This window comes from Erithacus rubecula (assembly GCF_903797595.1).
Source record: "Erithacus rubecula genome assembly, chromosome: 1".
Taxonomy (NCBI): Eukaryota; Metazoa; Chordata; class Aves; order Passeriformes; family Muscicapidae; genus Erithacus; species Erithacus rubecula.
Window position 1 is genome coordinate 32,382,864 of NC_136658.1, and position 26,267 is coordinate 32,409,130.

The following is a 26,267-nucleotide window of genomic DNA, read 5'->3' on the forward strand; positions in this document are numbered from 1 at the left end:
CCTTAATAGATATTAAAAAATAATATGACATGATACTTACATTTTTCTTTGAATTTCTACCCTTCACATATATTTGTTAAGTAGCCTACATTTCAATTACAATGTGTAATTTATTTTCTGAATTCTGTGCTGAATTTATTTTCTAGCTGTAGAACTTTAACGACAACTCTTATTTCAGATAGAAAATTAAATCCCCCCTTTGCTTTTTAAGGAGATTGCCATCATTAGCAGTAGATTTGTACAAGTATAATTAGGTATGTAAAATAAATTCTGATGCTGAACAGAGTTCGTGGATTTTACAAAGTGTCATGACAATGTACTGTGGAAAAGGTATATGAATTAATGTATGCTTAACTTGAGATTACATTGATGCATATCATGGGAATGGGGAGATGCTTAATGTTTAAAATTACCCTGCTTGCACTTTGAATAGGATTTTAAACAAAAAACCTAAAACCAAAAGAAAATAAATATTTAATATGTGTTAATGAAAATAATACAGATTTAATAATACGTGTTAAACATGTTGGGATAATGCCTACTATCTCTGTAGTGAATTTCCAGAAGGAATCTTGAGAAAAACAAGCCAAGGTACCAGCAATGGTTTCTCCTAATTGTTTCTACCTTTGGCTGTACATAACAGATGGCAGGGTAAGAGCTGGATGTAGAACATTCATCACCAACTTTTTTGAGGTATCTTCTATTTTTTCTTTTTACCCCTACTTCACTCTGGCAGAAATTTCCTCTTTCACAAGTTTTCTTGAGGGAAATATGTAAAGTGGAAGGAAGAGCATTCACAATCATCATAAGAATACTTATCCAGGGTGTGGGAAAATGGGATTGACATGCCTCCCTCTGCCTGACAGGGTTTTGTCCATGATGAATGCCTGCTTTTGCTCAGGTGTGTCTTTCTCCTGTTGGACCTGTTCCACTTTGAATGTACAATTATATATTCATTAGATCAGAGATAGTGTGCCTAGTGATTAGGGCACTCATGTGAAATGTAAACCCCAGTGGTGCCTGTTCACAGCAGTAGTTTGGTTCAGGTTTTGCAGCACAGATGAGTTCCTCATCACCAACCTGCTGGTTATTCTGATCTCATTCCATCTTTCTTGCTTTTTAAAACCCTTTCTTACCTCAATTTTCTGTCTCATTTTAGAGCACAAATTGCGTGCCAGGACTAAGAAACTATTAAATGAAGGTTGATTGCAACTGATAAATGTATGTGAAACATTTTGACTTGTGCCAATTTGCATGTTGATGAATTGCAATGCAGAAGTGTCTCTTTCTGTACAGTATAGAGAGAGGGTATGTGGTGTGCTTATCCTAATTGAAAATGTTCTACTGAACATGTTTTAAAAGACAGGTAAAATGTATTACACCTATTTTGTACAAAAAAGGTGCAATCATTCAAAAGAAGATAAGATTATTTCATTCTGGGAGCTCCATATATTCTGCTGATGTTAAAAATCAGGATTTTAGGGGTGTTATTCCTTAGGGTTTTAGTATGCTGGTAATATTCAGTGCTGTGCTTCAAAACCCAGTACAGTTCCTTAGTTCTGAAGGGATATGAGAATTCCCTCTCCTTCAGGAGGAGGACATGGGAATTAACAAGTCTTGAAGTAGCAGTAGTTAATATGCATGTTCATGAGTGAAACAAAAGAGGAAAAGCTTCACTGCTGGGGGTATTTAGAAATGCTGAGTTAGTAATAATACTCTTTTGAGCTGAAATTGCTTCCTTCTCTAAATTTTTCCAGTGTTGTTGAAAAGTTAGCATGAGAGAGGCTGTAGTATCAGGAACATACTGCTTATTCTCTTATTTTTGTGTAAAATTTCAAATCATTTGCATTGCTGCAGTATACTCACAGAGTCACACAGTTTTTCTCATTTCCTGAAGGGTTATTTTTTTCTAGGTTTTAGTTTGCATTGTTAGTTTACTCTGTGTGATACGTGGAATATATTCCAGGAACACAGTAGAAGCTGGGCTTTCATGCTTTTTTTTCATGCTGCTGATAACAGGAATGTCAGTTTTATATCTAGTAGTAGTTACTCCTAAAATGAACCAACAAAATGGGTCTTTGGTGACAAAAACAATACAGCTGATACTGAGAACTAGATCTGAAGTGTTAGGAACTAATATAGAAGATGAGATTTTCAAAAAGTGTTTACCTGTTGCCTGTTTCTTTTGAAATAGGTAGCATTTCTATCAGACAGGAACAGGAATAAGTTTATTCTTTTGAAAATTCTGCTCATCAAACTTGTTACTGTACTTAAATATCCTTATCTGTGAGTGAGCCACACCTGTGTGTGACCCAGAGGCATCTCCAACTGTGGCCCTTCCATGGAGAGTCTGAGATCAAGTGAAAATGTCTTTGTTGACTTTTGCCTTTCTTCTTAAACAGTGTGCTTTGGTAATTTATACTCTGATCTCCCTTCTTCTGGTAGGAAACTTGGCTCAGCCTCTGTCTCTTTCCCAGCCTGCATTCCTACCACTTCCAAAAAGGCAAAAGTGGTATCTGTACAGCTGGAGAGAAAGGGACTTTCTTTTTCTTTCCATGAATCATAAGACCATTATTCTCTGCCAGTGAATCACTGACAAACACTTTTAAAATAACGTTACTAGACTTGAAAATTGCTATTACCTTATCCTAGGTATTTTTAATATGACTCAATATGATTCATGACCATGACACTTATAAAAAGTTGGACCTGGGAACTTTAAAATTCCTTTGAATTTCCAACCAAGAAGTAAAATCTGATATTTTATGTTACTGGATGACTGCTTTGGGCTGTGGTAGTCTAAATTTGTTGCAAAGCATTGTGTATCTGGTTTAGATATGTGCTTAGTGCACTGAGAATATGACCAAACATTTGACAAGTGTTGATGTAGATAAAGGAACAGAGAATCTTATCTCAGCTGATTTCTAGAGAGACAGGAAAATATTCCTAAGGAATGTTTTGCCCAACTATGGCAAACATACACCTAGTTAGAGATTCCCCTTCACTTCTTTCCCCCCAGAAGGACACTTTAGGATTGATTTTTCTAATATGAAGAATTGTGCATGGCTCATTTGACAAAATTGGTTTGTTTATTTTTAAAAATTTGTGTGAAACTTACACAAGGTGCAGTTTTAGCCATGAGTTTCATCTGGTATTTATAGTGATCATGTCAAAAAGTCTCTGCACCTAAGAATTTACAGTTATAAATCTTGGAAAATTATTTTTTTGTGTATATATCTACAGATATATGTATATACACCAAAAAAATCAGTATCATATTATTGTTAAGATAAAATTAATAAGAGAAGTTTTTAGTGACCAAATTATTCCCAGACTGGCAGCAGATTTTGAAAAATGTTTTGTATTTGTGACACTTGTGTTTCATAGAAGCAGAGAATAATTCAGTTTGGAAGGATTTTGTTGAGGTAATCTTGTCCAAGCTCTTTCTCAGAAACAGACAGCTTTGAAGCTGCTTTAGATTGCTTAGAGTCATAGTCAGGTTTAAAAGAATAGGGCAAAAAATGGACACTGAAATGAAATATTACAGCAAAATAGGATCACCACAGAATTATTAAAAATTATATTTAGATGTGTGTCTGATAAATTAATTGCATTTTATTTATTCTTCTTTATATTTCTTCTCTATAAAATCTATAATTGAGCATCATGGGAAATTCCTGAAAGATAAGTCCTGAGTGTTATTTAATGTATGAATATGTTTCAAAGGCTTGCTTTAATTTGTATTAAAAGAGAAGGTAATGCTAAGCTCTGCATGCTTAGCCAGTGGAGTAGTGCAGTGTTGGAAAGGTAAATGATGCAACAGCAAGAATACTCAGTTATTTGCCTCTAGGATTTGTGCTTGAACTTCTAAGCCCTAGGGGCCTTTTAGTTCATTTATAATTTACCTTTTTGTTCCACATTACATGCCTTGAAGATCATGATTTTGAATAAGGCAGCAAATGAGGAGTTTTACTCATGCATTTGCTTTGATGAGAGATTAAATAAGATTTGGAAAGAAAATACTATAAAAATATTACAATGGATGTAATAATTTCAGAGTTTTTACCTTAATGATTAAGCATTTATCTGTTCCAGTAAAGAGATATAACCCAAGAAATTGTCAAAAGTTCATTAAGAAGATGCTGAACAAAAACCACCAATCAAACTGCAAGAACGACTAAATACACTCATTTCACATCTGTGAATATGACAGTCAAATGGAAAAGAACAATAGCTTAGACAGTAGCTTAGAACTTGGGTTTATTCCAGCATTTGTGATACTTCAGGGGTCTCAAATTCCCTTAAGTGCTTTGCACAGCAATGCTGTAGTGATCGTGCAATCTGTCAAAATAAACCCATTTAGGCATGCAGCAGTTTTTCAACACAAAGACTTAGAGCTACAAACTGGTTTAACCAAGGAGTTTCCACATAATCTAAAGACTTCCATTGGGGTTTTCATAGTGCTGAATTGTCAGCTGAAGGGGATGAGAAGTGTCATCATTAGAGAGGAACTGAAGTCAGCAGTAGGAGTTTTCTTCTTCTAATTGCTACCACTATATGCTGAAACCCTCTTGGTTTCCATGGCTTCAGTAAAAATCAGATTTCTGTTCCTTAAGTCCTTGTACAAGATGTGACTGTCTACTTCTGTCATAGAGTTACATTTAAACATGTCTTAATTTCCTCAGTTTTTGCAGATAATTGCATTGTGAAAGTTTCCGTGATGATCCTGTCAAAGTTTTATAAGTAGCTTGCTACTTGAAGAAGCTTTGCTGCTCTTTCAATTCTTTTTAGGGTTTTACTCTGTGTGCTGCTCTTCCCCACCTCCCTTATGTCAAGTTGCCATTATCACTTAGTGAGTGCTTTCCTTTCCTTGGTCTGACTATTTCACTTTCTATTGTGTAGCCCTGGGAGCTCAGAAAGCTTTCAGGTCTGGCTGATGAGAAGTCTACAGCTAGCCTGCCATGACACCACATGACAAAAAGATAGACATGTGCATATACTTCTTTTGGGTTTTTTTCCCCAAGTGAAGTGAATTTTTTCACTCCCCAGGACCAGCGTTTCCCTCCAATTTTGTGATAAAAATTCTTGAATATTTAGTTTTCTCTCATACTACTTTGTACATACTCCTCAGACTGCTTTTTGTTACATTTGTTTGTTGTCACTGGAGACAGCTAAAGGAGGACATACACTGCCCCATTTCTCTGTCTGAGATGGAACAGGCAAGGTCATATGTCCCATAGTGCTGGAAAAGAATTCCTACAGAATAAACTGAGGTAGTACAAGAAACACATTGAAGAAAAAAAATAGGCATATGTGTCTGTCACAGCTCAAAGGCTTAATAGAGGTAAAATAGTGGAAACCCAACCTGGAGAGAATCTATTTTTTTTGCTTCAATCTCTGTAGAAAGAGAGGACACACTATCACTTTTTCATGAGTTGCTTCACTTTGGAAGTGGTTTCATTCCTTGTCTAGGTATGTTGTTTTACAGTGTTGTAGATTTCACGTGTATTATGTAAAATAAAATCCCTTGGGTCATTTTTGAAATACATCTTTTTTGAATGCCGTACTTGGTTTGTGCAGCGTTGAGAGAACGATATCACACTCACTCAAGTGAGAACAAGCATATGAAGCAGTTGTAGTCAAGTGTATTGTGGTTTTGTAATGAATGTACTGAACCTGATAAGGGCTTGAAAACAAATGGCATTGTGAGAGATGAAAATCTGTACCATATGGAACATGATACAACTGTGGAGTCTCAAAACTCTGACTCTAGGGAGTGTGCCAGTGTACGTGGGAGAAGTGAGAATTTCATGAATTATGTTACTCTTGAGTAGACTTGAAAGTAAAAAAGAGTTCAACAGTACTCTGATAAATATGCAAATGTTCTTGTTCTTTGAATGAGACATAAATGCACCTCTGATGTTTAGGCTTTTGAAACTGGGGCTTTGGACAAAACACTGGAGAGAAGTACAGTACAGCATGTGCAAATGCCTGAAAATGTCAGTGGAATGATTGAAATTTAAACACAGAACTAGATGTGTCGGGATTAGTGCTGGAGTGGAAGAAGTCAAAAAAATCAGACACTGTGTGGCAGAAAATGGTTTGGTTTTTTAGCATGTATCACTCTTTCTTCAGAACACAAAAACCAATGCTAGTATAATTGCCAGATTGTGAAAGAATTGCAGAGCAGAATTCTGCCTTAAAGATCTTAATGCCTTGAGTAGGTGGGTTTAACATTTTCTATCAAAATCCTGAGCTGCATTAAAGCACGTTGCATGTTATAAAATCACCTGTTTGTTTCAGTGGGATGAAGCATTAGTGTGTTAAGCTGTTTGCAGTGTGGCTGTGTGCTGTTGAACTGGGCATTGCTGAGTGACAGCTAACACCTCCACTGTGTATGTGATGTTAGTCTAAGCATGGCTGAGTGAAAAGTAGAAAAAAACCCTGTGTAGATTCACTGTCAGGTGAATAAAGGACAGCTGTATTTTTTAGGTAAGAAGTACTTTGTGGAGAAAAATCTCACTGAACAAAGTCTGCAGAAATACTCAGATCCTTGCAGCAATCTCACATGGTCATCCTTTTTAAAAGGTTTGGTATATCTAGAGGTATTTCCTCTTTTTAAGCATCTTAGGTGCCCAACTAAGTAACCTTATCTGCTTTATTACAGAGAAAAAGAGAAAGTCTTTCACACACAGTTTCAGAACCGCAGCAAATCCTGGTCTGTGTATAATCCTCCCATGCCAATTAGGGACAGAGTTGTCAATCTTTTGTCTCATTTCTAGACTGTGTTACTTGATTCATTCTGCTTGCCCACAGCACTTTGTATTTTTATCCTCCGGTCCCTTTCGAAAAAAAAAAAAATATTCCCCACGTTTTTCTAAGTTTTTCATTCTCAGTCTTATTCTCAGCTTTTGCTTTCTCATGCTGTCAAGTACTTCTTGGAGAAAAATGGTCTTGTAGAACAAGAGTGAATGTGATTTTTGGAAGGACTTTTGGGGATTTTGTTGGTTTTTTGTTTTGCTTGGTATTTTGTCTCATGGGAGAAGGTGTTGGCTTTTTTCATCTGAAATGGAAGTATCCTGAGGCAAGAACTCAAAGCTGAAGATGGTAACAATCTTAGCCAAGATTCAGATACTGGTGTTTTAAAAATAGCTTTTGTTATTAAAAATTACTCTGTGAGAGATTAATTTTGTACATAATGAAAATTTGCTGAGTACTTCAGGCTAACTGTTCTGAATATCTTCAGAAAATAAGTATAGATTTCATATTTTGCTTTTAAAAGAAAGCTATGACTTCAGTTAAGCAGAAATGTGAGAATTAAAAATGAGTAAAAAAGATTTTTAAAACTTCCTAAAATGTATAAAAGCAAGTTTCAAATTAAAATGTTTCACAGTATGTTTCATAGTTCAAGAGGATTTTTTTCCACCACCTGAAATAAACTCAACAGTAGTTTATGAACTAACATTCCTTGCAGCAACATTTCCTTAAAGGAACATGCTACATTAGAAGACTTGAAAACAAAACCAAATAAATATATGTACATATTTTTGAAGAGTATAATTTCTAAGCCAACACCATATCAGAAAAGTATGTTGTAGAGTGAGAAAGTGCCCTGACTGTAGTAGCCAAAGCTGAAAGCCTTTAGTAGTTTCATGCATGTATGTGAAATTAGGAAATTTTGATGAATAAATGCCAAGTCTACATTGCCTTCACAGGATATAGCTTCTTTGTATTTAAGTATTTTGAAATTTTGCATAAACAAGATAAAACCAGCATTACTTAGACTCAAGAAACGTTTGGATTTTCTGAACCTACAGATCACGAGTGCTCTTGAAAAGCTGAAGGATAATTCCCATTGTAAAATGCAATAGACAACTTTTTAAGGAGCACCAGTAGCAAAGTTGACAGGGTCTTTAACAATTTTAACAATGGAAGACAATAAAAAACATAGTGTGTCTTTAGGAATCCAGGAATGAGTCAGCTGCCATTCTGTGAACATTCTCTTGACTGAACTTGCTCTGACCAAACCTGCAAGTTCAGGCAACAATTCATACTTTAAAGGCATCTGTAAAAGATGTGAGAGAAAAGCATTCCACAAGTGTGGCTGTGAACACCAGAGTAGAGGTAGGAAGTCTACAGGCAAAAAAACCCAAAAATCCTAAAACCAGTGAGGGGAAAAAAGCCAAAATTAAACACAGAGATAATTTCAGTAATAGAGAATTTGGGAGTATGTGTTGTCACCTGAAACAGCTTTCATCCTCTAAAACACATTTTGGGAAATACAATTGCTCTGTCTGTCTTGGGCTTTTCACTAAACGATGGATTCTGAAACAGGCCTGATGTGCTGCAGTGTCAGGGTGAGGTTGCAGCAATAGTAAAGTGAATTCTGTGAAGTTCAACTAATTTTTGTTCTTACTTGAATGCTAGAGATTTTCAAAATCATGTCCCTTCATAAGAATATGAAAAATTATTTTAGGTCCACTGAGTAATTAACTCACTCAGAAAGCATCTATGGGAGTTCTGCTGTCACCTTATTGATTAGAATTAGAAAGAAATTTGAATGGAGAACAATTTGTGTGTGATTGTGGTAAGCCTGCTTAACAGTAAAATACAAATCAGTTGTATTGTAAAATACAATCCCTTTTTCAGGAAAGCACTCAGTCTGCTCTTGATATGCATTTCTGATATTGTTTCTGCTTCTTGGAGGTAAATTCTTCCATGATTTTGTTAAAGACTGAATGACTTTTCATCATTCTTAGTCAGACTTTCTTCTAAGGCAAATGCAAGCCTTGAGCAGAAAAAAAGAGACAAATGATACAATATAAGGACAAAATAATTTATAGAATTGTAGTGAAGGCTATCATCCATGGTGAGCTGCAATGTCATGGGAAAATAACTCAGTAGCTCTTGGTGTCAGCTAAACTCTGTTCCTACAGAAGTCAGTGTGGAGCACTTCTATCAATTACTGACAAAATAAAAAGGCTGCAGCCTTATGAAGTTGCAGCCTGATATATGGCTGCTCATAGAGGTGTGTAAAAGGAGAACACAAGATGGAAAGCTAAGCTAGAAGAAGGATGGGTCTCAAGGCCTCCTGGCTACCCAAAACTTGTACCTGCTGCAGGTTCTTATTTATTTTTGTGGTCCTTATTTTTAAGTATAGCAGTCTAGAGGGAAGAAATTCAAACTGGCCACATCTTACAAGTTTTATTTTCTTTCCCTGGCATGTGAGCAATCTGTCATCTCATCTGTCCCCAAGTGTTGTGTTTCAGTGCTGGGGGAAGGTGTAACGCCCGCCATCCGCAGTCACGCCTGTGTCTGCACCCCAGGGCCAGGAGAAATACAGCCAGACCTCATCTCTGCTCAGGCTGAGCTATAAAGAACTCAGATGGTCCTTCTGGTGTGTAGAGCCCATTTGAGAAAGTCATAAAGGAGGCAGGCAGGTGTAATAAACCTCAAGACGAAGTGCTGACCTTCCCTTCACAGGAGAGCAGGAAGGCAGCCTCAGGGGCTGGGCTGCGAGAAAATAGTTTTGATGTGGTAGTTTGACCTAATTTTCTGTGTTTGAAAGGTAAAGCTGAGCCAAGAGACAAATTTGAGCTTGGTGGTAAATCCCTGAGAAGCATGAAATATCCAGCATGAACAGGAGGAAACTCAGGCAGTATTCTGTTTAAACCAAACTGGGCATGGTGTGTTGTTCTAAGCCTCTTGTCAGTCTGTGTACATGATTGGAGCCTTCCAACAAAAGGCGGGGAAGGTAGTAAGAAAGTAACTAACAATTAAAAAGTACATTCATCCATCTATTGCTGTGCAATTTTATGCAAATCTTCCTTGTATAGTCAGTATAGTCAGTATCTAATTATATGAGGTTTTTATAGTAGTAGAAATTGAGAGCTTGGACAAAGAGTTGGAAAGATTTACATCAAGAGATAATTTTCCTAATAAGAATTAAATGTAAAATGATTTGGATATGAATGCTTATGGAGAATCATGGAATTATCTTCTATGTATGTGTGTATATATGTATATAAAATATATGTATATATATATATTTGGACATGCTAATGATGATGTTTGAGCAATAACATTAAAAGTTCGTAGGTCTGAGGTTTGTTCAAACTTCTGTTGTCCCTTATGTCCCTTTGCATAGATTTCTTCTGCTGAAGCATCCTGAAATAAAACAGGCAAGCATATTTAGGCCTAAATATGAATCTCAGTTAAGAAGTATCAGTGGAGTATTTCTCCTCTGTATCAGCTGCTATTAGTTCTTAGTGTTTGTCTGCAATGTCACCAGGCCTCTGAGCTCTTTGTTAACTTGCTTTGTAAGCATCCAGGAGATGTAAGGCTTGGAGTAGAAAGAGTACAGTGAATTAACTTGACAGATATTTATGGGGAACCACTCCCAAACATGAGTCAGCGTGAGAGAAAGCATGAACGTTCCACCTTGGAAAATGCCACGGCTAAGTGATGGTTCGGTTGTTGTTTTGGGCTGAGGATGGAATTTTCATTGGTTAACATGAAATGGGAGGGACACAGATACGCCAAGAAAAGCTGTGAAGATAATTACCACGCACTTTTGTTTTTCTGGAATGGGGACAAAGGAGGTGCAAAAACTACAGGGTGGGGAAGCAAGCCTTGTGGAAATGTTCAGGAAGCATTGCAATAGCAAACAGCACTTACTGGAACTTGGAATTACAGCTTGACAAGGGCAATGAGATTTTAGTGCAGCAACAGTGTGTTGGTGAACCTGCATCCTGAACGCAGAGCATGGAGCACAAGGCATGAGGAGAGGTCTGCACATCAGTATAGCTGCTCAGAACTGAAATACAATAGCTTTTAACTGAATATTCCTATTGCAGCATTTTTCAAACCAAGGCTCTCAAAAAGCCATGAGTGATTGTAGCCATGCTTTTAGCCTTGCTGGCTTTGATCTGAGGTACAAAGATTTTTTTCACATAGGCAAGGCAGACCCTTCATAAACTATAGTGGGGAAAAAGAAGTGTAATTGCTCTCAACTTTTGCAGGGAGTTTTTGGTGCCTTTCAGGGATGTTCCTATTTGTTGAGGCAGCTCGTGCCTGACAGCTTGTTGATCCTGTTGATCAAGTCAAGGACTGCAGCCAGAAAAATCGCTTGAAATTTTCTGGATACAGAAGTGCCAGTGAGGAGTGCTACCCTGTGCATTTAAAAGGTTGCTCCTAAGGGGCAGAATCAGAACAGCCTGGCAGTATAACAGATGCACATTTATGGATAAATGTCAAGGATAGCTCTAATTCTCCTGAGAAGTGTGTAGCAGTGTTACCACTTCACTGCTTACAGCCAGCATTGCTCTAGCATTTTTTAGCTCTAAAACGTTAATGGAAAAAAATAGAGTGGGAGGAGAAGAGTGTAGAAATTATTTCCTCCTAAAAAATTTAACACATTCTATGTGATGAACTGTAGCTAAGCATACCACACATAACAGGCAAGCTTTGATAGTTTTTAAAGCTCTTCAGACACATTTTTTTATATTATAGTGTAGCTGTCTGTGTCTTGTGCTAATAATTATGTTCAGATTTGTCCTTGTTACCTTCCTCTTTGCCTTTCCCTATCAAAACTAGGATTTGGAGATTTGGAAATCTACCTCTTCCTAGAAACACAGATCAGTGCATGTGTTTTAAATCTCTTACATTGAGAATAAGCACAAAAAATTATTTTTAGAGGTTTGTTGGGATTTTTTTGATTGCAAATCAGGTATTACTCAAAATTTCTAGTAATTTGCCCTTGGTTTTACTACTGTTTTAGTGTTTTTGTTCCAGGCTTCCTGAAGTATGTATAAGTAGTTGTTTGGTTTTTTTTTTTCTTTCCTATGTGTTGGACAGTTAGCTTAATTAATAATATGACATATAGAAAGGATCTCAGGAAAATACTTCTAAAGTATTTAGAGAGTGCATGTTACTGTAAAATGTGCTGTATAATTAGGCATGTGTTAAAATATTGGGGGAATAACCTGAATCTGAGATGATCCTAATCATGAAAGGAAGTTTAAATCAAAGATTTATAATGCTGGCCTGGAGGTGTTTGCTAACTACAGAAAATACATACAGAGTGTTTCAGTACTATAATGATTTCCATATTATAGCTGGCTGAGATGCATTACGATATTCATGTGTTCATTGGATTATAAATTAGCTCACAATTATATGCTGATACAGAGCTGCACATGGCGTGTGCATCTCTTGGGTAACAAGAACTGCATTTCTTGTGAATGCAGAATACTGATTGCAGCATTCTGAGCCTGACATGCTGCAGGCAGGCTAAAGGTAGGCTTTCACACAAAATGCATCACAATGAATGCATTGAAGTACAGTTGAAAAATGCAGAAGTGACATTTGATTTAAATTGCTTAGAAAATAAATGTATGGAGGTGCCATTTTTATTTTTTTTTTTTCAGTCGAACAGAACTAGATACATGACCACAAGCAGCAGTAAAAAGAGCAAACTCCTAACAGTCTGAGAAGCTGGTGAAAGAGCAGTATTTTAGTGTCCTAATATATTTCATTTCCAGTACATATTCTGCAAGATATATGTAGTTATATCACTGTGTAAAGTCTGAATACCTAGCTGAAAATACTTTTGGCTTAGAGGCCATTAAAGAATCAAGCAATGCATTGAATTTTATGACACTCCTATGCATATAGGGTTCTTAAACTGTATCTACCTTTCTGTAAATTAGAAAGAATCCCTTGGGGAAAAAAGTTAATTCACATGGAAAAAACCCAAAACAAAACCATGTACTTATATAGAAAATCATAACCAATATATCCTTCCAAAAAAGAATTAGAATTGTGATTTTGAAATGTGTATGAAAAACAGTGACTTAATTTGCAAGAGTATGTAAGTGTGTACATATCTATTTATCTTCCATTATATTCTTATGAATATTAGGAACCATAAGTGAGATTATTGAGTAGAGCCTTGTAGAGTCTTTCAAACATTTTGTCCTAGCAGATCAGTAGGATGAAAGAAGTACTCTTGTTTTGTGGATTTTTTTGTTTGTTTTTTAAAGCATGTCAGTCTTCCATAGAAACTAGTGTGAACAGAAACCAGTGTGTAGTAAAATACTTAAGAGTTAAATATTTTTCATTCTTTCTGTTTATAAATGACAGTCATTTTGAAAGTCTTTTTTCAAAGCTCTGAAATGTTTTTAGCCTCTAGCTCTCATTGACTTGGATGAATTAATATTGGAGTTCAGATGCTAATTTATGTGACTGCTTTTGAAAACAAATTTAGGTCAAATCCTGTTTCTGTAGGAGTATCCATTAACTCTGTCATTAACTCCAGGAAATCTTTCTGTTCACAGCCTCTGTTCCTTAACTGACAATTAATTTTTTCTGACTGAGTCACCTGCCTTCAAGTATGGAGTTGCCAAATAAAGTGCTTTCTTTAAGAAGCAAGGATACTTTGTTCATGCAGTGCAATTAATTCTGTAGAAATCTAGCATCTGAGTGATGGATTTTCTTTTTACTATTTTTCCAGGGAAATTCTGGCCTGGGGTTCAGTATTGCTGGAGGAACAGATAACCCACACATTGGGGATGATCCAGGGATATTCATTACTAAGATTATACCAGGAGGAGCTGCAGCAGAGGATGGAAGACTCAGGTAAAACCAAAATTATTACATGTGTTTGGAAACAAAATGCATAATTATTATAATTTTTCTCTGGGAGCCACATGCCAACTGAATCTTTCATGGGTCAGGGGAAGTAAATGACATGATTGGAGTCTCCTTTCTGCTAAGACAGCTGATTGAAGGAGCTTAGAGCAGCTGAATAAGGGTAGTTAAATCCTCTGTAATAAAGGTCATTTGATGGTGCCACCTCCTTCTTAGCACCAGGTATTTGCTCCAATGCAAAGGTAAGATGGGGGCAGCAGGAGGAATCCTGAATATCAGCATGCAAGTCTTCTCTGTCTGGCCTTTGTGTGTTCATGGCTGAAGAACTACACCTTGGTCTTATACATTAGGCTATCAAGACTTCCCAAACTACAAAGCCATTGCTAAATAATCATAGCTATTTGTAGATGCTTCCTGTTATTTGGCTGCAGTAGTGAGATGTGTTTGCTGCTGTTTCCAAATATTACTTTGTTCCATGAGGATGTGATGGGTGTGCTGTATGTTCCGAGTCATCTCCAGAGTGGTCTGTTGCTTTAGACCCTGAAACAAACATACAGATCCCCTGATGGAGTTCTCAGATACATGGCAGCCTCTCCCTTACACATGAGGAACCACAGAAGTCCTTGTGCTTGTCTTTCCTTATGGACTGAATGCAGAAAGGCTTCCATCTATTACAGAGCCTGCCACCTTACTGTTGGTCATGCAGCCTGCTAATGCTGCAAAAAGCCAATTTAACCTAAGAAACTTGGGATGAAATTCTGATGCTTTCATTGTCTCCACACTGAAATCAGCTCTGAGAGCCTTTGCCAAAAACAGATGGTCTAAAATTCATAAAATGTACCAGATGGTAGCAACATTTTTTCCTGAAGCCTTTTCCTTTAATTCAACGCTAAAAGTAAGGTGAGTTGGTCAGTTTAAAGAGCAAATTTGGGATATTTCTTATGCTACATTAGTAATTAGATTCTGGAATTTTTTTAATTTTTTTTTTTTTTTTAACTGTGATAGCGATGAGGAGTCATGGTGGTTGGCAGTGCCTGAAGAATTTAGATTTAACTAAGATGGCCTATAAAAGGAATGGGACTAATATCATGTAACTTTGTGACTAAAATGCAGCTATCTACCCCTAAGCTAGGCTCCCAGTAGTGAAGAAAAACCTTAGCATTTCATTAGTTGTGATTTACTTCATCCTAAAGTCAATGCCTAAAATAGAACAGAAGAATAAAAGAGCCTATATTTTCATTGGTGACTCAAATGAAAAGGAGTTTCTTTGCCTAGACCAGCTGTGTTAATCTGTACTGTAAATGTCTGCATTAGGCCAGATGAGCTTCATGGAAAACACAGCATAAAGAAACAGCAGTATTTGGAAATGGTGGTATAGAATGAGACATGATGAATAACATAAAGCTGAAACTGCCTTTCTCCTAAAAAGAAATTTGGTAGCATTTTTAATTGCATATGAAAGCTCTTTTAGTTAAAGGTATTAAGAAGACATAAGCAATTGCAATATTTTGCTATCTTTGTAAGAAATCAAATATTTCATAACTCATCCCTGTATTAAATAACTACTGTAAATTTAATTCATTATTATGGCTGTGTTGTAAACATCTTTGAAAGACCTTCTAAACCCACAAAAAGTAGCATACTAAGGAAATTCATTCATCCATTTTAAGATTAGACGTGGCAAACTTTTTATTTTGTAATAAAAGTTTGGCAGGACAGGTATAGATATTTTTTACTAAGACTTGTATAATGTTTTAAGCATATATTTGGCATGGCCATTCTTCCTACTCTCCGATTTTAGAAAGATTCTTCCTTTCCTTGTTTTGTTTGGCAAATGGGCTTCACTTTGCTGCAAAGTCACAATCCTGCAACTTTTTAGGAACACCTGAAAATGTAGTTATCAGTGGCCATTACTGATATGCCACTGAAGGGCCATATCCTGGAGCAGTCTTCACTGACTTGGAGGATAATGAATTTTTTATAAGAAAGACTTTATCAGCTAGAGCCACTCCACAGGACCAAAAACTTAAAAATATGCAGTAACAACTACTAAGAGTAGAGATAGCATAAGTTTCTTAGCAAAAGCCCAGTTTTTAATTATCTGAGAATGAGAAATTGGTGTTTATATACCAAAAAAAAATATACACTTCTTTGTCTGCTTTTCTTTCTTACTCTGCCTGCAGATACTCTACATTTTATAGCAGTGTGGGCTGTCTGAACTGGCTTCTGTATCTAGTTTGCTTTTAATCATAAAAGCCTGTAAAATCACTTCCACTGCATTTTACATGACATCCCTTTGATCTAAGTTAGCTGAGAGAAGTTCTTCAAACAGCAAGACTATGAAAGCGACCTGTAAGAAATTGACTTCATGCTCCAGACCCTCGGGAATATTTTACATTAATGTATGGATTGATAGGGGTGGAGTAGGTCAACTGAAGTTTAACGTTAAGTCCAACAAAAGCAAATGCAGCCTACTGCATCTGGGAAGGTGTAACTCTCCAGTGGTAGATGTATAGTTATAAGTACATAAATATCAGGTGTAAACATCTGATGGGAGGGAGTGAAGATAAAGAAGCCAGACTTCTATTGGTAGTGCCCAGTAACAGGGCAAGAAGCAGTGGACAACAAGCACATGAAATTTCATATTATCATCAGGAAACTTTTTTGTGGGCACAAGTAACTCAGAGAAATTGTGGAGTGTCCTTTCTTGGAGATACTTAAAACCTGACTAAGCATGTTCCTGGATAGCCTGAAGCAAATAAACTTACTTCAGTGGAGAGGGTTTGACAGTGGGATCTCAGGAGGTGCTTTCCAACTTAAATGACACTGTGATTCTTTAATTTGGCCTGAGCCACAGTGTGCTCTGGCAGCACTGAAGACCAGCATAGAGGTGAGCAGAGATGCACAAAGAAAGGATTGGGGGCAGCAGTCACACGTTGCAATAAGGGCAATTCCAGTTGTGTCTGAGGACAGAAAAGATCTTTTTAATGTAACTGGTGATTCCATGAGATTATGGAATCTCTTTTCTCTTAGAGGTTCAAAATTCATCTTGATGAAGTCCTAAGCTATATGATTGAACATTCAAATTGGTCCTGCTTTGGGCAGGAGATTGGAGCTAAATAACCTCCAAAGGTCCCTTCCAGCCTGAATTATTGTCCAAATATGCAGATTACTCTTGTGAATCAAACCTGTGTGTGACTGAAACAAAGGTGGTTAAATTCCTAGGGTTTTCCTTTAGTGGAGAACACAACTTTTATTGACTGTAGGTACAGTGCATAGTGCAGGCTTGCATTACTTCATGACCCATATCTCTGCTTAAAAAATAGAAATAATTATCAACCACTTTAGACTTCACTCATCTTAATAAAAAATTCCCCTTTTTGAGTGACTTCCTGAACTTTCAAAAATCAGAGAAGCACTGAACCACAGGATATTTCAAGTTGGAAGGGAACCATAAGGATAATTGTGCCCTCCCAATGCAACTCCCTGCTTATTTCATACTAAAATTAAACCATGGGACTGAGAGCATTGTCCAGCTACTCCTTGAGCTCTGTCAGGTGTGGTGCCACAACCAGTTCACTGAGAAGTCTCTTCCAGGGACAGACCATGCTCTGAGTGAAGAATCTTTTCCTCATGCCTAGTCTGAAATTCCCCAGAGCAGCTTCATTCATTTTCCCCGTCTCCTATTGCTGGTCACCAGAGAGAGGTGATCAGCACCCCCTCCAGTGCTGTCCTCAAGGAATTACTAATGGATATGTTTATGTACTACTTACTCCCCCTGAAATGGCCTGACTTGTGGAACCAGTGTAAGAACCATCACACTGCACAACCCAGATTTTAGAAGACATTTAGGTCAGTACACTAACGCCTCATCTTTCAAAATAAAACTGTGGAATCTTTTATGAAGTCCATATAATAGACAGAAAATAATTTCATATTTAGTAAATAGTATAAAATTTATCATTTGATGGAATTTTAAGAACTATTTTAGATGCAATTATTTAGCTAAATGTCACTATAATGACCCTGGAACTAAATGGAGATAATTTTTTATCTGAATACTTGATGCCATGTTTCCCTGAAGATTTCAGTTTCAAGTCAGGGATAGACAGAGAAAGCAGCAGTCATTCCCACTGAATTGAAGGAGAATTTCTCACAACAGTTCAATTGTTTAGGACTTTTGATGCATAAAAACTTCTGCTTCTGGCTCATTAATGTTGGTTGTCTCTAGACAAACATCTACTTTTTAGTAAAGAACCTCTGAATTTAGACATCTTCTCTGTAAGAAAGAGAAGCACAGTAATTATGGCTCAGTGCCTTTTTTATTTGCATTTGTGCCAGAGAAAAAAAACAACAACCAGTGTTTGTTTCAATTGCCTACATAAAGCAAAGAACGTCAATATAATATTCAGTGGTTACTTCTTTTGGCCTATCTATCATAAGTGAACCACTGGCTTTTAAAAGGAAGCACCATATAAAACCATTCATCATTCTGTGAGAACAAGAGTGATCAGCTTATGGAACTAGAAACTCAGTTTAGTGTCAGAACTTGATTGGGGAGGGGAAAAAACCTAAAAGAATAACACAAAGTTTTCAGTTATGGTCAAGTTTAAAAGAGCACCAACTCACAAAATAATAATGCATTTTTAACAATCATAAATGAAAACTTCTTGAGTCAAGAATCACTCTTGCTGATTACAGTTTCTCACAGTCTAAATTTGATTTTATTGTAGCTTTCTCAAAAAGCTTTCTTGCTCTACAGGAATTGAGGGTCATATGAGTTCCTTATGTATTGCTACCAAAAATACACTTTTCCTTCTTGAAAGATAGGTTTGAAAATGAGAGTTTCAAAAGGTCTTGAGAATCTAAAAAAGTAAATAAAAGCATCTTGTATGGAACAAGAATTCAAGTCTTACATTTTATACCAATCACTTGGACACAGGAATCTTAATGAACCTGTGATACAAAAGTCAGTTATTTTATATGTGAATGAATATGAATGAGTTAATTCACAGAACTGTGAGATAGATTTAGACAATCTTGGCCTTGATTTTCAAGGCTTACTGTTGTACCAGAGCTTATTTTAGTATTTAAGCCTGAGCTGTACTCAAGAGAAAAGAGTGTTGATGGAGGGCTGAGTCCAAGGGAAGAAGTTGGTTGTGCCTGGGAGGATGCACATTGCCCTGGTTAGCTGCCCAGATCTATGGCTGTTTCATTCATTCTTTCTTCTAGGAAACTGATTTCCAGTCTCTTTCCATTTGTGAACCTATCAATTGTTTTTCTTTAAGAGCATGGGCATTTGTAAGGAGAGCTTAAATGGCTTGAGAAAATTAGATCAATTGAGAGTTATCTTTGGCAGAATAATCAGAAGCAGCCCTGGTACCCCCAGCTAGGTGAATATCATAGGTTAAAAAGTTCTGAGGCTGTGCATTTTTCATCTTTCCTTAGTTAATGTATCTTTCCCTTTCTTTAATTACTGATTGCTAGGAGGTTTAGCATTGTAAAGCTGCAGCATTTTTTAGGCATGATCTACCATCACCCTGTCAGTTTTCCCCATTGGATTTCCCTTCCACCCTCAGCTCTCAAAGTGATTTGGTGTGAGGGAAGGAACGTTATACACGTGCTAATGGCAGGAGACAAGAAGAAAATAACTTGCCTTCAGTCATCCAGTAAATCAGGATAAAGCTTGGAATAGAGTAGTGATTCCTTCTCTCATGTTTCTGTGCCTTAAAGGCTTCAGTTAAATGCCTACCAGCAAAGGCTCTAAACAAATTAGATTGGTTTTCTTTTCAGTTGTCAACTAACCTGCTGTCAAGTGTCAAAGATTATAAATTTAGCTAGCTATATGTAGCAAGAGAGGAATGCTGAAGATCCTTTCTCATGGATATTTGTGGGGGAAAAAAGATTGTGTTCCAATGAAAATTTTAAAATAAGTCATTTCACTAAAATGAAACAGGAGAAACTGGGATTTCATGCTACTAATTTAAAGATTGAAAACAGGAATTGAGACACACTCGTATTATGTGCAGTTTACCTGAGAAACTCAAGGAAAGAAGAAAGGGAGGAGAGGAAGCAGAAGTGAATCCCCACCTGAGAGCTGGTTAGATAACAGACTGTCATGGGCTGTGCTTTGCCTGTGAGAAAAAGTCTGAAGCCCAGATCTTTCCAGTAGCAGGCACACAGTTGTTGCCCATTGGTGTCCATTGGTGTCTAGATTGCTTGCTAAAAACTGAATTGAGAATGATGCTGAGGGGCCTTTTCAGATTAACATGAAGAGCCCTTCCCAGGAGAGATCATGTTCTTTACAAGCGTGCCATGTGCCTCTAATACAGTTTGGGAACTGGCTTTATTCCACCATCCTTAGATATCAAAACAGAAGTGTGTCTGCTTTGTGATTAGCTGCCTGAGTCCCTGTTAGCTTCTGATCTTGTTCTAAGCCTATCGGTACCAGGTCTGTGCGCGTTGCAATGGCACACGGCTTGTTCAGGATCTTGTTATAATTATGGTGCTGCCACAAAACACTGATTCATATCTGCACTGTTTACAGGCCTCTGACAATGCTATTAGTTCAGTACATAATTTAGCAGTAAGTTAATAAAGAGGCATTCACCCTATTAGGCTTGCTTTGCAGACAGTCATAAATTAGATCATGAATTATTGACTGTTCACTCTGTCCTGGTTTGTGTTAGGAAGTTTGATCTTATTAACTCTGCTTGTCTATGGAACTGTGTGTATGTTTTTTGAGCTACCATTGAAATTGAAAAAAAAAAAAAGAATTGCCATGGGTGATCTGCATGAAAAAGGCAGGGCACAAAATCCAAATCTGATTTTCATACGTTATTTTCGAAGTTGAACGTGTCTTACCATGGCTCACATTTTCAGTTAACAACTTATATGTTTTATCATCAATGCAACATTCGATCACGTAATTTTGTTCTCTGTTGCCTGCACCATTTCATTTTTTCATTGGCTGAATCCTTCTTGCTCTCTTTTTCCTATCTGAAGTTTGCATTCTTTGTTCACTGTTGCAGATCCCCAGTGTGTCTCTGAAGTGCTTTATACTGTATTATTTATTGTCATTTACATTATGCTTTTCCTATTTTGAAAATAAGGTGGCAGGCTGTAAAAATTCTTTTATGTGATCCAAGGAAAGTAAAACAATGTTTTAACAGCTAAACTGTCGGGCAAAGAGAATAGAAGTTAGTGAGTAATAAAAGGTATTTCTCTGGGTTATTGTATTTGAAACTGATGAATTTTAGGAACCTATTTATGGACATCAGTGATGGACATTTTTATAGTTTTCTTTTGTAACACAAATCATCAGTACCTTCTCCCATACGTTTTTGAGCTGTTTTCCACTAATTGAATTCCACTGCTTGTGACTAACTCTTAAGCAATGGTGCTAGGTCTCTGGTTTATGCACTGGGAATTCCATGCTTGGTACTGAACTGGTTAACAGGTCTCTGTCCAGAGAGTTCCTTTATTACCCATCCTGCCTGAATTACAGTCACTCCAGAGTGCTGCAGTTGCAGAGCAGCACCATGCAGCCAAATCCAAGTGATTATTTCATCAACATGTTTGCACTGATACTGCAGCTACAAGTTTGAATAGCTCAGTGACAATTGATTGGAGTAAGAAGCTTTCTGTGGTTGTATACCATAGAAATCATCAGCGTTCTGTGGACTTGGGTATTAGTCAAGGAAAAAATACTTCTCATCTCTTCCTGTACTCATCAGGTGTAACCCTTTCGGGTGCTATTGAAAACCTGAAAACAAGATTTTAGATGAAAAAAGAAATTGACTTTAAGTGACCATAAAAAAAAAAAAAAAAAAAAAAAAAAAAAAAAGTTATTTTTATGCAGTGAAGATCTGATTTTAAAACTGCTAAGAAAAAACTTGGTCAACATTTTGTTTCTGACAGCCAAAACCACCAGTACGTGGTGAGACAGTTCATACTCTGTCAAAACTCCTGGCTGTGGTTTGGATAAAGAATCTTGACTTTCAGACTTTAGACAAGCCTGTTTTCTGACATCATCGTTGTTACATTCCTTACTCCACTTTCATTGCAGCTGTTAGAGCACGACCTGGGAGTTTGATACCAAAACTTGCAAGGTGTAGGAAAACTTTGTCTCAATGTGCTGCTGACATCCTGTGTGTTACTCCAAATCAGAGTAACACCAACAAGCTTTGGTGGTTTCTCTGTGAGGAACCTATTTGCACTCTACTCTGAGTTGCTGTATTGTATGCACCTAATGGTACTGATGCTCTGAAGCTGGTGGAGTTTCCTACAGAACTTGAACAACGTGTTTTCTCCTCCTCCATTCGTTTTAAGGCTGCACCTATGTTGGGAATAGCTGTTCCAATCACACCAAAGCAGGAGGGAGGGTTTTCTGCTTGTTGGTGCAAGCACAGGGATGGCACTGCTGCTTCGTTTTGTGCTCAACTTGCTGGTCCTGATCTTTGGCAACACTTTTCTTCTTTTGTGCTCAAGTTTCCCCATTTGTAAAATTTATACAGTGATCATTATCTTTGCCTCACGGGGGTTGTTGTGAAGCTAAAACGAGTTCATATTTGCAAAGTCCTTTGAGAGCCTCAGATGAAAAGTACTTGTAAAAATCCTGAACCTGGGATTGCCTGCTGGGTTATCTGTTGTAACTGGTTTTCCTGCACAAACCTGAACGCGCTGCAGACACTGCTGGTGTCAGCTGGGAGGATTTTAGCTCGGATTGAGGAGCAGCTGAGCAGTTCAGTGCCTTCAGCAGGCAAAGCACCTCGGCCCCAAGTCACCTGGCTGGACGTGGCACAGCCTGGCCCAGGCTGCTGCATTCCCGGGCTCTGGGCTTGGCATTCCCTGGCATTGCCTGGCAGCCCTGGTGGCACTGGGGACAGCTGGACCGGAGGGCTGAGAGGGTAAGTCAGGGCTGGGAGCCGGAGCTGTCCTGCCTCTACCACACCTACAGCGCCTGGCCCGCGGCACTCTGCAGTACCTGCCAAGCAGCCCTGCAGCTGGGAGGAGTTTGGCTGCTTCCTGATGCCCTCAATCATCCCAGGCTTTACAGAGATTTGTTTTCTTTCCCTTTCCTTTATCCCAACACCTTCCTCTCACAACACCCCACAGCTGCCTGCACCTCCTTCTGCTCATCCCTCACCTCTCCACCGTTCCACTCCGGCCTCGGCTGTTGACAGGCACATATGACTCCCTGTGCTGTGAGCAGCAGTTTTCCCTTTGGCCTCCATTAGAGGCTGCCAGAGGCACCCGGATCGAGCCGAGCCAGCAGCAGGGGCTGGATGTACTGGGAGTTCCAGCGCTCGGGTGCTAGCAGGAGTAGTTTCTGAAGGAGAGCATCGTTCATGGCAGTGGCAGGAGTCGAGACACAGAGAGACTGAGGATAACCTGGGAGTTAGAGAACGGCAGAGGAATGGAAAAATGTGGTAAGAGCAAAGGATACCAGCAGTGTGGATTGAGTGGATGAGAAATATAAAGGGAGAAGAAATACAGGGTGGGAGAATATTTTGGTTGGGGGGGGATAGAAGAGGTAAACATCGGTTCCTACAGATCTTGCAAGAGGTTAATAAAGAAAATTTGATGGAAGTTTGAGCTCATTTAAGAGAATGCTTATGGAACCCCCACCAATCCTAGCATCCTGCCCACCCTTTGCATGCCTTCCCCTTCCTGCCCTGTCCTGTCCATGCTTCCCTGTCTGCTTCCTCAACCATCCCCTTGCTGCCATGAACTCACCATGGAGCACAGACATTTAAACACAGCTTTGGGCTGGCCAGGGCTGCTGGCTGGCCAGTGTCTGCTGGGCATTTGGGCAGTGGTTGCTGGCTGGCCAGTGTCTGCTGGGCATTTGGGCAGTGGTTGCTGGCTGGCCAGTGTCTGCAGGCATTTGGGCAGTGGTTGCTGGCTGGCCAGTGTCTGCAGGCATTTGGGCAGTGGTTGCTGGCTGGCCAGTGTCTGCTGGCATTTGGGCAGTGGTTGCTGGCTGGCCAGTGTCTGCAGGCATTTGGGCAGTGGTTGCTGGCTGGCCAGTGTCTGCAGGCATTACCTAGTGGAGGTGCTGCCCTGAGTCGCCTTGCGCCCCTATCTGTGCTGCACTGCTGCAAATCTTTTGCTTTAAATAAAATGCTTCATTTCCAGTAAGTTGAGGTGGGAATCAGGTCTGCAAAATGGTCTTCTATGTTTGGACAATTGTTTTGATTTGTCTTTTATACTTGTGTGTCTGGTTGATTTCCAACCCAGCAGCTTTACCTTGACGTATGCTTGTGTATTGCAGTCCCAAACTCTGTTTGAAGAGGATGCTAATTATGCAGAGAACATTTTAAAATGAATAATGTGGGAAGTGTAAGATCATAAACTGTGTACAAAATTACCACAGGTGTGGCTTACCTAGCAAGAGAGTTAATTTGCCTTGAGTTATTCTGGCCAAGCAATAACTGAGAGCTTGATGGCACAGAAAATAATTTAATTATAAATTATTTAGAACATCTGTACCTCCAAAATTATTATACACTGTCAGGATATCATTCTGCTTTCAGGATATTTGTGATAAAGGAAAATAAATTATGAAAGAAGAGATTCTCCTGTTGTTGATGTACTTAAACTTGGCTTTTGTTCTGGAAGTTTATGCTTGAGTCTGTGTGCAAATTGAATGGGTGTCAGCTGCTCCTCCCTCAAGCCCATGGAGCTACACCCTGTGAGATGAGCTACTATTAGTTAATAACTACTCCCCATGCTCAAAGTGTTCATAAGGAGATGCAGCTCTTCTAGGAGGCATCAAACTGAGTGGGCTTTTGCTTCTCTCCTTGCACTGCATGGGGCTTGTCCGTGAAACATTTTAAACTCCTCTGGCTTTTATCAGACACAGAAAGAATGGCACTTCTTTTTAGTGCTGTAGTTGGCTCAGCCTTCAAGTGATATATGAGAAATTTTATCTGCACGAGTTGGTTTTCTTTTTCCAAAAGTGAGGATTTAGAGAATTACATTTGGAGCTGATTTAGAATTTACTGACATTTTTAGCACCTGAATGTTATTGACCATCTTGCATTCTGTCTTTATGAGTAGATTTGAAATAATACCAAGTCAATATTGTACCAAATTTCAAAATTAATATTGATTTAGAAATCAATAATGTGACACTATTATTATGATCATTTTTGTAAGAATTATTATTATTTGAAGCTGAAGTTTCTTAAATTATATGAATGCTCATTGTGTGGTATTAGTTTTGACATTTAGGTAACAAATTCATTCCTGCAGCTAAAAGTTCCCTTGAATCTCCTTACCAAGTGATTGGTGTTTTGGGTTTTTTTTTTGCTTTTTTTAAAGTCGGTAATTTAAAATACAAATATTGTGTGCATTTGGCAGCAGTACATTTTTAAGTTTCCAGTGCATGTGTCAACATATTTAAATTACACTGTTTCTTTATTTGGCTAGTAATAATTTAAATAACCTATTTTTTAAGTCTCCATTGCCCTTGCCATCATTTCTCAATGGAGTGTTGGGCTGCATCACTGCATAATTTTTGCTATCTTCAAATTCCAGGTCTAAGAAGACATAAAAATATTACACTGAAGCTGAGCAAACATTTTTTTTGGTACAAAATTAGATCCAAATTGCTATTAAGTGCCAAAGGGAAAGTGCAAATCAGGGCTGCCTTCGTTCACAACAGTAGTGGCAAAATCCCCTTTTGCAGAACCTGCATTCTCTGTCCTTCTCTCTCTGGGGAGCATGAGGCTCCAGCTTCCAGAGGAGCTGTCAGATCTCTAAACTGTAGGGGCTGTGAAATCAATGTATTTTTTTCTTTGCTCTCAAGGTTCTTTCACTTCCTCAAAGACAAGTAAAGGTTACTTGGGCCAGAGCAACCTTGCAGTGAGTGTGGTGTTTTGAAAACCAGGTAGAGGCTTCTTCTATTTTTGGATGCCCTGAAGACTGCTCAGCAGCAATCTTACATGGACCTGTATACATGACTATGGTTGTTAGAGTTCATCACATGGAATCATTGAATGGTTTGAGTTGGAAGGTCCAAAGATCCTCTAATTCCAACCCCTCTGCCATGGGCAGGGATACTTTGACTAGACCAGGTTGCTCAGAGCTCAATCCAACCTGGCCTTGAACACTTCCAGGGGTGGGGCATCCACATCTTGTCTGGGCAACCTGCAGCTCACCACCCTCACAGTAAAGGGTGTCTCCAAAGGATCTTCTCAATATCTCATCTGAATCTGCACTCTCAGTTTGAAGCCATTACCCCCTGGCCTGTCACTATGTGCTCTTGTAAATTTCTATAATGCATGTAAAGATTTCATCAAATCACAGCAGCAGGCAGAGTTTCTGCCATCCTGCTCTTGAGGGTGCTCCCCTGTTGAGAATGAGTAATGGGGTACTAAAGCTGCAATCTAAGGGGAGCATTACATAATACAAAGTGCAACAGGTTCAGTGATGGAAACAGAGGTAGTGAAAGTGGTTTTCTGAGATGACATAGGAGACAGCAGATTGTTTTGATTTTTGTTTCTCTGACTGCCTCAATTTTGTTTTCATTCAGATGTTATTAGATTTTTTTTTAACTTATAACTGGCAAATTTGTTCAGCATAAACCAATGTCATTTTTGTCAAGAAAA

At 38.3% G+C, this 26,267-nt stretch overlaps 1 protein-coding gene across 12 annotated transcripts in view; it reads left to right on the forward strand.

Annotated features, from left to right (window-relative positions):
- The window catches only part of DLG2 (discs large MAGUK scaffold protein 2), a 966,889-nt gene that overhangs the window by 635,408 nt on the left and 305,214 nt on the right, over positions 1-26,267 (forward strand). For all 12 annotated transcript variants that reach the window (XM_079303594.1, XM_079303596.1, XM_079303599.1 and 9 more), the window contains one exon: positions 13,514-13,638. In XM_079303594.1, coding sequence (XP_079159720.1) covers positions 13,514-13,638 — 125 coding nt within the window. The remainder of the gene's footprint in view (positions 1-13,513; positions 13,639-26,267) is intronic.